Below are 10,374 nucleotides of genomic sequence, written 5' to 3' on the forward strand. Positions count from 1 at the left end.
ATGAACAAGACAGAGCCTACAAAGATCTAGACATAATAACTTGTGAAGAAACCAAGAACTTGTGGACATTCTTAGAGGATTTTAGACAGTTAGCAATAAAGTCTGGAAGGCTGTACTTCCCTTCAACAACAGAAAAACTTTTTGCTAAACTTCCACCTTCTCTATTCAAGAAAGTTGAAGAATCATTTAAAGTCAGGTACCCTGGTCTAAGTTCAGGAGTTCTGCCTGCAATCAAATTCACTCACACTTTCATCTCAGAAATGCGAAAAGATGTGGCGCTTGCCAAAGAGCTTAGAGATTTATCTCTTTGTTCAGCCATACCAATTCCTGATTGTTACAGAAACAACGGGAAAAAGTACGGAATGAGGAAGTCAAAACTTACAAAGGAAAGCCACATGGTTCTCATGTAAAGCCATGCAAAAGAAAGTACAAAGATAACAGAGGACGAGTCAAAATATGCAAATGCTTTGTTTGTGGAAAGGAAGGGCATTTCGTAAAAGATTGCAAAAGCAAGCAAGGTAACATTGCAAGATCAGCTGTCTATCAAGAATTGGATCTTGATGACAACTAGGACATTGTCTCAGCAGACCTTGATGACACCAGTGTCTATAGAATATCAGAAGGAGAAGGAGATACCCATCAAAGCATCAGTATTATGGTCCAAGATACTCCATTTGAAGAAGCAACTTTCACAATAACACATGAAGATAATGAAGGTAGCAGCGAAGATGAAAGAGAAGATATCCAACATAGTCATTATGCTTTTATGTTTCATCCAGGACCACCAACAAAAATAGCAGATATGGTTCAATCCGTAGGACCGTGGAAACCAAGCAAAGAATTGCCAGCTCAAAGTAAAAACTGTGAGCATGATTGGAAGGAAAACACAGTCACAAATTACACGATCTGTTATTATTGTGGAATACTAACCACAGACGTGTCAAGACTTAACTGTCCTAAGTGCCAACTCACAACATGTGCTCTTTGCGCCAAAAATTATCTTGGCAAAACAGTTAACGTTAAGAAAAAAACAGCAGATTAAGCCGGAAGAAGAAAGTGACTTTACCAATAGGGAAATAAAGCTTTTCAAAGAACTTTTGAAAGAGAAAACGGAACAAATGCAGCAGATGATTAAGGATCTAGCCAAAGAGTTTTATGATACCAAGGCAGAAATACAAAAGAGAGAGGAAGCATGGCAGCTTGAAAAAGGCCTGCTAATAAAAGATCTCACAGATACTCTTAAGATAATCAATCAGCTTAAAGTTGAACAAGTAAGGCTTGAAGAACAAAAGAACGAAGAAATAAGAAGGCTAAAGGAGGAACTACAAGAAAGGAAGGAAGAAGGGGAAAAGCCTCAATTCCCTAAAGAAGAATTCCCATTGTTAAGTGAACTTCATGTAGCAAGGTCCTTCATGGAAGCAGAGATTCATTACTCTGAAAACGCTACATCAAACCCAAAAGTTAGGAAGATAACTAACTCACTTTACAATGTAAAAGTTGAGTTTGATATCCCTAATTGCCCAACATTCGGGATCGGCGCAATAATAGACACAGGAGCATCAGCATGCTGCATAAACAAGAAGGTTATTCCAGAAGAAGCACTTGAACCTTTAAACCACAATGTTTTTTTAATGGTTTAAATTCAAGGCAGCAGGCAACTCACAAAATAAAGCAAGGCTATTTTCTCATCGAGGGAAACAAGTTCAAAATTCCCCTTATATATGCATTTAATATGTATGGCAGCAATGGTATTGAAATGCTGATAGGAACCAACTTCCTAAGGTCCATGAAAGGAGGAATTCGTATAGAAGGTGATGAGATAACTACTTTTAAGAAGGTTACCAAGATCAAAACTTCAGAGCAATCTGAGGTTGCTGAAGTTACCATCACCGAGCTTGAAATTAGTGAAGAAGATTTCTTTGAAATAAATGAATCTATTTATTTCAACCAAGAAAATAACAATGCATTCCTAGAACGGTTTAAACCTGTCATTGATAGGTTAAAGCTCCAAGGTTACATCGGAGAAGAACCTTTAAAGCATTGGAAGAAGAATGGTGAGCTTTGTAAACTGGATATTATTAATCCAGACATTACAATTGAAGATCGACCGCTAAAACATGTGACACCAGCAATGGAAGACTCGTTCAGAATACATGTTGATAGTTTACTCAAGATTGGTGCTATTCGTCCAAGCAAAAGCAGACACAAAACGATGGCAATGATCGTAAACTCAGGAACAACAATTGATCCTGCAACTGGAAAGGAGGTCATAGGGAAACAAAGAATGGTTTTTAATTATAAATCCTTGAATGACAACACATACAAGCACCAATACTCCTTACCAGGCATAAATACAATCATCAAGAGAATAGGAGGTGCAAAAATATTCTCAAAATTTGATCTCAAATCAGGGTTCCATCAAGTCGCCATGGATGAGGAATCAATGCCATGGACAACATTCTTAGTACCTGGAGGACTTTATGAATGGCTAGTTATGCCATTTGGTTTGAATAATGCCCCAGCAGTGTTCCAAAGAAAAATGGATAAATGCTTCAGAGGTACAACATCATTTATCGCAGTATATATTGATGATATACTGGTTTTCTCAAAAAACGAAAAAGAACATGCAAAGCACTTGGAGAAGATGTTGCAAATATGTAAGAATAATGGCCTAGTCCTATCTCCAACAAAGATGAAGATAACAGTCCCAACAATAGATTTTCTGGGAGTAATCATAGGAGAATGAACCATAAGGTTGCAACCGCACATCATAAAGAAGATTGTGAACTTCAACGAAGAAGAATTAAAGACAAGGAAAAGGGTTAATGTCATTCTTAGGAATCCTTAACTATGCTAGTAATCATATCCCAAAACTTGGGATACTATTAAGGCCACTATATGAAAAGACAAATGCTCATGGAGACAAAAGATTGAAGCCCTCTGATCATGAGTTAATCAAAAGGATCAAGATGCAAGTTCAGAATCTCCCAGACCTTGAGATACCACCTGAATATGCTTATATCATCCTAGAAACAGACAGATGCATGGAAGCATGGGGAGGTATAGTCAAATGGAAGAACAAAAAGGAAGAACCAAGAAGCTCAGAGAAGATTTGTGCATATGCAAGTGGCAAGTTCTCAACAACCCAATCCACAATTGATGCTGAAATCAATGCCTGCATCAACACTCGGGAGAAACTAAAAATCTACTACCTTGATAAACAAGAAATCACTTTAAGGACATATTGCCAAGCCATTATTAGCTTTTACAACAAAGCTAATAGCAACAAATCCTCAAGGGTTAGGTGGATAAAGTTTGCAGATGCAGTCACAGGAACATGCGTCAAGATTAACATAGAGCATATAGAAGGGAAACATCTAGCTGATTCTCTCTCAAGACTTGTTAACCTTTGTTTTGTAGAATTCACAGGAGAAATGAAACGGTTAGCAGCAGCAACCCTTTACTCAGTGGAGGAAGTTCTACAATCCCCTTCTGCCTCTCAGAAGAATATGAAGATTACTTGCGATGAAATCATGAAGACTTTCAACCACTCCCAAGAATCTTTACTAAAACAATCTTCACACTGGAAGAACCAGGAGCATTGTACAGACAATACCAGCTTAGAGCCAATCAAACCCCAATCAGAATGGATAAATCTGATGCATGGAGATCAGTCGCCCAAGATATCAAATTATCAGCAGCAAAAGAAGCAATCAAAGCAATGCGAAATCTACAAGCAATCATACAGTGCAAAGCCCAAGTCTGCTTTGGAAAATCAACAAGAGACAACCATTGGTTTGACCAAAAGGAAGATGTTCGAATCCAAAACAAAGAAGCCCGAAAAATCCTCATCGAACTGGAAGCCCTCGCACAACGATTGGGCCGCAATAATATATAAGCCCATAGAAGTCCAAGACAATACCCAAAAAGAAAACAAATGTCGCTACAACAGCAAAGGATTTCTAGAAGATAGTGACAACAGTGATGACGATTCAATTTTTATTGTGGACCCCGGGTGGGATGATTATTGTCTAAAAACGATAAAATTGAATCGTCCCATGGATCCATACCTTTATCCAAAAGCTAGAAGGGTCTGTATGTGAAATTATTTCACATATCACGGGTTTTCAAAAGTTGAGTTGTTTGGATGTTCAGAAGTCATCAAGAAGTCTCCACCACTTGTTAAAAGTATCTTTATAATTATCAAGGTTGTCGGTCACATGTAACAAGTTAAATAATGGCCATTGTTTAAACGTCATCGCTTACGTTTTTATTCTTGTCTAATAGTTTGTAAGCCCATCTATATAAGGGCATAAGTTCTAAGTTTGAGATCATCGAATCCATTCACCTACAATCACCACCACTTCCATAGATTTTTTCTTTTTTTTTTTACTTTCAGGTTTTTGTGGTTAACAATTTTGATTTTTACTGGAATTTCCAACCATCTCAACTTAAAAATTTGTGGTTATTTTGAATATTTGTCTAAAACATTATCAAAACATCAGAGCACCAAATAAAATAAATAGCCTAATGTTTTTCATCATCTAATATATACCTAAAAAGTCTCTCTAACCCCATCCAATCATGTCTCGTTTATCAAACACAACCACCAAGGGGCAATCACTACTAACATTGGATTCACATTGACCAAATTCACATACAAAACAAAGTGTTAAAACAACCAACAAATACTCTTTATTTTCATCCAACAAGAACATCCTCAAGAGTTAACACCAAACATCCCCGAGAACATCCTCAAACTCCACAAACAACTAGCAGCCACAAAGCGGGCCCCGTTTCGCTCTTCTCCTTAAAAAAACACAAGAAGAAATCTAATGCAAAACCGGTTTCCTATTACATATGACTTTTGCTAGCAAGAAACAACACAAGTAGTAGCGGTTTCTTCCATGATTGAAACACTTTCAAGGCGCTCCCAAGTCAACCGCCGCCGCTCAGCCGCCACGGTCAACGTTGACTTGTCCTCCTCCATCCGCCCTTGGCATGACACCACCAACTCATGGTCAACATCGTCCAACATTTTCATCATGTTTTGTGCAAGGTTGACAACTGTCCTGCTCCAATGTTTTTGGGAGTTTTGTTCTAAAGAGGAAAAAACAAGAGGCATGATCACCTGCCGATTACACATGATAAGATGGAGTATGTGTTCGTTGTTCCATAAGAAATGTGCTCGTTCAGCCACCTACACGTTTAAAAAAACAAAAAAAAGTTTTTCTATTAGTCAAATGTCTAAAATACCCTTTTGGGTAAACTACAAAAAATTTGAAAAATTACCTGAAAATGAGAACTACGAAGACAGCAATTTATACGCCTAAACAAAGGAACCATAATCTTCTCAAACTCATCCGTATGAATCATTTCAAGCAACTCTTCCAACTCACTCAAGAACATCAATTGCTTTTGACTACTTGTAACAGGCCAAAATTTCAACAATCCTTTTATAACATCACTTGATAATTTTGGTTCTTTCTCTACAAACTGAACAACACAATAAGTCAACTGATGATGATAAACCCCCACAGATTTCGGTTTATGAAGAGGAACAAGAGCCCTAAGTAAAAACATCTTGTGTTCTTTCTTCAATGGTAACGCAAACCCACTAATCACACTCCCAAAAATCTCCAGCAATTCAGCAATCCCGTTGTGTTTTTCAGTTTCAAAAACAAATCGGTATATAATATTGCTCACAACCATCCGAATAAAGGGTCTATGAACCATGAATTTACCATAAACCCTGTGCAAAATCGCTTTCAAACAGTCGCGTTCTCGAGGATCTTCAGTGTCAAAAAGATCGAGTAATCTTAATATGAATGAGTGATCGATATATTGTTTGGCAATTTTTGGATCGAGGGAAGTTTGGGTTAGAAATCGAGCGAGAATCTCGTACACAAGTTGTAAATGCGACCACGCGGGATCAAAACACGGTTCTTCATCTTCCGTTTCACCACGTTGTGAAAAAATGGAATTTTTTGGCGGGAAATCACGAAATAGATTGTTCCCGCACATTTTACAAATAGAAAACATCGCGGGTTCGGTGAGTTTTGGGGATTCGGATGAGAGAAAATCGATGATTTCTGATAAAGTTTGTCGCTTTATGTCTTTCTCGATAGAATCTTGATTTTGATCACTGAAATCATATAATTTTGAGCAAAGATTTAACTTACTGATGAGTAGTCTTAGTTTATCGGAATTTTGGACATCTTTGAAGGGGACACGTGGATCGATCATTTCGCCAGCTGGCATGATGCTGGCTGGGAAAATCGAGGAAGACATTTTTTTAACGGTGTTTAATCGACTTGAAATGGCGTTGTATGTGTTGAGGAAGCCATTGTTGTTGCTTACGTCATTTGTTATGCTACTTGAAGAACTGCCCCCATCGGGATCTGATGTGTTGGATTTTGATGACTTCCGAGGGATTTTTGCGAGAAATTGCTTGATCATAGTGGAAACTGTTGAATTTGAAGCCAATAATAAACCTAAAACAAGATGAAAAAATGGAGATTAGAATTTTATTACAGAAAGTAGCAAACTACAAACATTGATCAAATGTTCAAGAAAAAAATTGTTACACAATAAACATTTTCCTCTACCTACCATAAAAGAAAGGATTAAATGCATGATAATGTACTCTGTAATTTGTGTATTATAGCTTCTTCCTATTACAGTATTGTAATTTGAAAAATCTATTGGGTTATAGTTATTTCATCGAAATACAAAACAATTTTCAATGTTAAAATGGGGTAGATTTTTTAAAGTAGAATGTTTTAATAAGGAAAAAATTGGAAGTAAATGCTATAATTGGATAGAATTTTCATAATACAACGTTTTAATAGAAAAAAGACTGAGAGTACAATGCTATAATTGGGCAGATTTTTCAAGGTATAAGGCTTTAATAAGAAAAAGATTTGAGTACACTGCTATAAGTGGGTAGATATGTCAAATTACAATGTGTTAAGAAGAATAAAATTAAAGCACAATGTTGTAAAAGAAATAGTTAAAAGTAAGATGCTATAATAAACAAATAAACCGAAGTACATTGCCATTTATTGGATTTATCCCTAAACAAAAAAGAATACCTAGCAACTTTTACTACATAATAAATCAACCTTCGTACTATCATAATGTGATTCTTGTTGTGATCGAATAATCTTTGTTGTGAAAATGGAAAATAGACACTAAACCTAGCAAGAACAAGTGATTATAGACAAAATCGCTTGTTTTTCAATAAGTGTGTTTAGTTTGCAATGATATACGATGTATTGAGAGGTAAAAATAAAGATAATAAAGTCAATTTCCTTTTAGGTAAATCGTTAAACAGAAAAAAAAAACCCAATCGAACAACAATTTTCGTTATGATCTAATCTCAAAATGGATTAAAAAAAGTTGAAACTTTTAAAGAAAATCTTGAACAGATTTTCACGAAAAGCGAACATTCATTGCCCCAAGTTGAAATTACATCTATAATTAACATACATATACGAGAATCCAATGGGCGACAAGCAAATTCAAGAACAGCATGTGTATTCATAAGAGTACCGAAAAGGGATCTAAGAATGGGATGCCCAGATCTGAAACCTAAATAAAGATCTGCAAATTCATCACAAAGAAAATGGAAAATAAAAATAGAAGAAAACCCAGATCATAAAAAGACCTAAAATTCTCAAATTTGGAATCGGAGGCTACAAAATTACCCACTAAAATTGTTGAATGCAAGAAGTGTTCTTCACACAACTACTTGTTTCCCCATTACAAGATTAAAGATAAATGTAAAAATCAGAAGACTGAAAAAGCATGTAAGTCGGAAGAGATCTATACATATATGGACATATGACATATGTTTGTATGTATAGAGAGAGAAAGTACCTGGATTTTCTGGGACGAAAATGGACATGGGCTTCTGAGAGAGAGAGAGATTAGATAAAAGAAGAAGTCATGAACATGAGAGAGAGAGAAAGAGAGTTCTGTTAATTTCTTGAAATCGAAGACATAATAATAATAATGGCGATGGAGGATCCCATCTTTCCTTTCTGTAAGCATCCAAGGAATAGGTTTTCGTTCATGATTTTGTACCTTCAAACTTTATTTTTGTTTTCATCTTTTGATTTTCTACCTTCAAACTTTACCAATTTCCACCAAAAGTAAAATGAATAAAATATTTCATTTTTGTTTCTGTTATTGTTTTGTATATTTTAAAAATAATGTCATAACTAAAAAAATAAAAATAATTATGAATATTTGGTAAAAAAAAATAATTGATAAGCTTGTCGTAAATATATCAAATATTCATATATATAATTAAAAATCAATGAACATAACATATAATAATATATTTGAAAAAAATCTCATTACCCTATTATAAGTATTTAAAAAAAACTAGTTTATAAACTCTCTCATCAAACACTATATTACATCAATGTCAACAAATAACAAAATAAGTTAGTTTAGAGCATCATATCCATGATATGGTATGAATTTTTCAAGTCAAAAAAAGGTTTTGAAAATTGAAAAAGCTGTTAAAAGAGTTTTTTCAAACTCAAGCTTTTTTTACCAAGGATGTGTTCGGCAAAACTAGCTGGTAGCGAATAGCTTGTAACTTGTAGCGGGTAGCGGGTAGCTTGTAAGCGTTTTAATTAAATTAAACGCTAGAAGCTTATAGTGTCAAACGAGGTTTTCTATTTAAAACGGAACGTTTTGTCAAACGTAGAAGCTAGAAACTAAAAGCTCCGTGCCAAACACGCTCTAAGCTTAATGATTAACAAGCTTTTTTTCTTAGGCTTTTTCAATGATGGATGGGTCCTATAGTTTTTCAACTTATAGCAAATAAGCAACTATAAAAATAAAATATAGATAATCAAAAGTAAAAAAATTCTCATAGTGAAGAGGATACAAAAAGCGTTTCTATTTAAAGTTTTTTGTTTAAAAAAATATATAGTTTTTCTGTTGTAGATGGTTTTATTAGAACATCGACAATATGAAAATTTTTCAAGAGTTTTTTTATTAGCTAATTTATGTGCAAAACACAACCCAAGACCCTGTTTTAAAATTTTGTCCAAACGTCGGTTACTTATTTAGAGGATAATGATTCTTTCAACTTATTATACATATTTTAAATATATACCTTAACAATTATTTTGAACATCATTAAATAAACACTATATTGTATAAATATTAATTCTAAAATTGAAAAAATAAACACTATATTTTACAAGTGTTTGCGCAAATTAGTTATTTTGACAAAAATTAATGTTTAGTATATGTTTATAGTAATGATGATTCATAAAATCATTTGCTTCAACTTTTTATTCTGTATGTTATTCACATGGTTTATTAGAGAGATTAAAAAAATATCCCAACCTATGGAACCCAAAACTTTTGGATCGAGTTTTGACCGGGTATATGGTTATTGGACCCTAGATGTATAACCGAGTCGAATCGACTCATGAGATACTTGAGACCGACTCAAAAAATACTTGAAGTTGACTCGGCTTAAGTTGAGTCGAGCTTGAGCAACTCGAGTACATTATCGAGTCAAGCTTTAGTATTGAAATACTTAGCTCGTGAAACTCGCGAGATTAATCGAGTATCGGTATATTTACACTTTTAACCTTTGTTTTTTTTTAATATTTACGTATTGTAGAGTTGATACGAGTCGAGCTCAAGAGTTTAATCAAAATTCAATCGTAATTTAACGTAATTTTATTTTTATAATAGTTAATCGATTCGAGCCGATTTGAACTCGAAAGTCTCGATTACTTTATCGAGCTTGAGCTCGATCTTTAAATTAAGGCTTGGGTCAAGCTCGAGCTAAGTTTCGAACTCGAGTTTTTTAGTCGAGTCGAGTTTCAAGTCCGGCAGTACCTAGCTCAACTAAATTAGCCCTAACCAGATACAAAATTTGTTCTAAAAAAATTTGCAAATTTTGGGTGTTTATTGTATTAAGGTAATACTCGTCTGATTTACCCGACCCCGAACCATTTATAATTTTATAGTACATATATTATTATTATTATTATTATTATTATTATTATTATTATTAACTAGTAAAGAACCCGCGGCTACACCGTTTTTGAGGTAATATGGAAAAAATCGACTAACTTTAAAAGATATGTGCTGAAATTGTAAATCACCATAAATAGGGGAGAAAGTCGACAACCCTTAAAATTAGATGTCAACAGTGTACAACGAAAAGAAGGGACATTGATGGAGAAAATCCAAAGATGTTGTGACGATAATATTAAAGGTGTCAAAGTTGGGAAAATACGGTGGCCAAATTTTAAAGGAGGTTTTTTTGTGTTTTTTTGTGTTTTTTTTATGTCAAAATGTAAAAGTTTTGACTACGAGGACGAAAAGTGTCAA

At 34.5% G+C, this 10,374-nt stretch overlaps 1 protein-coding gene across 2 annotated transcripts; it reads right to left on the reverse strand.

Annotated features, from left to right (window-relative positions):
• Nucleotides 1-4,672: 4,672 nt before the first annotated feature.
• Nucleotides 4,673-8,092, reverse strand: LOC145066437 (serine/threonine protein phosphatase 2A 57 kDa regulatory subunit B' kappa isoform-like). 2 transcript variants are annotated; one of them, XM_079013686.1, is made up of 3 exons: nucleotides 7,882-8,092; nucleotides 5,293-6,494; nucleotides 4,673-5,200 (listed from the first exon to the last, which is right to left on the reverse strand). In XM_079013686.1, the coding sequence occupies exons 1-3, from the start codon at nucleotides 7,907-7,909 to the stop codon at nucleotides 4,871-4,873; spliced, it is 1,560 nt and encodes a 519-aa protein (XP_078869812.1). In that variant the 5' UTR covers nucleotides 7,910-8,092; the 3' UTR covers nucleotides 4,673-4,870. The 2 variants fall into 2 exon arrangements, with proteins under 2 accessions (XP_078869812.1, XP_078869811.1); XM_079013685.1 differs by lacking the exon at nucleotides 7,882-8,092 and adding an exon at nucleotides 7,492-7,607.
• Between the last annotated feature and the right edge of the window lie 2,282 nt (nucleotides 8,093-10,374).

This window comes from Lactuca serriola, chromosome 8 (genome assembly GCF_051521515.1).
Source record: "Lactuca serriola cultivar US96UC23 chromosome 8, Lser_US96UC23_V15, whole genome shotgun sequence".
Classification (NCBI taxonomy): domain Eukaryota; kingdom Viridiplantae; phylum Streptophyta; class Magnoliopsida; order Asterales; family Asteraceae; genus Lactuca; species Lactuca serriola.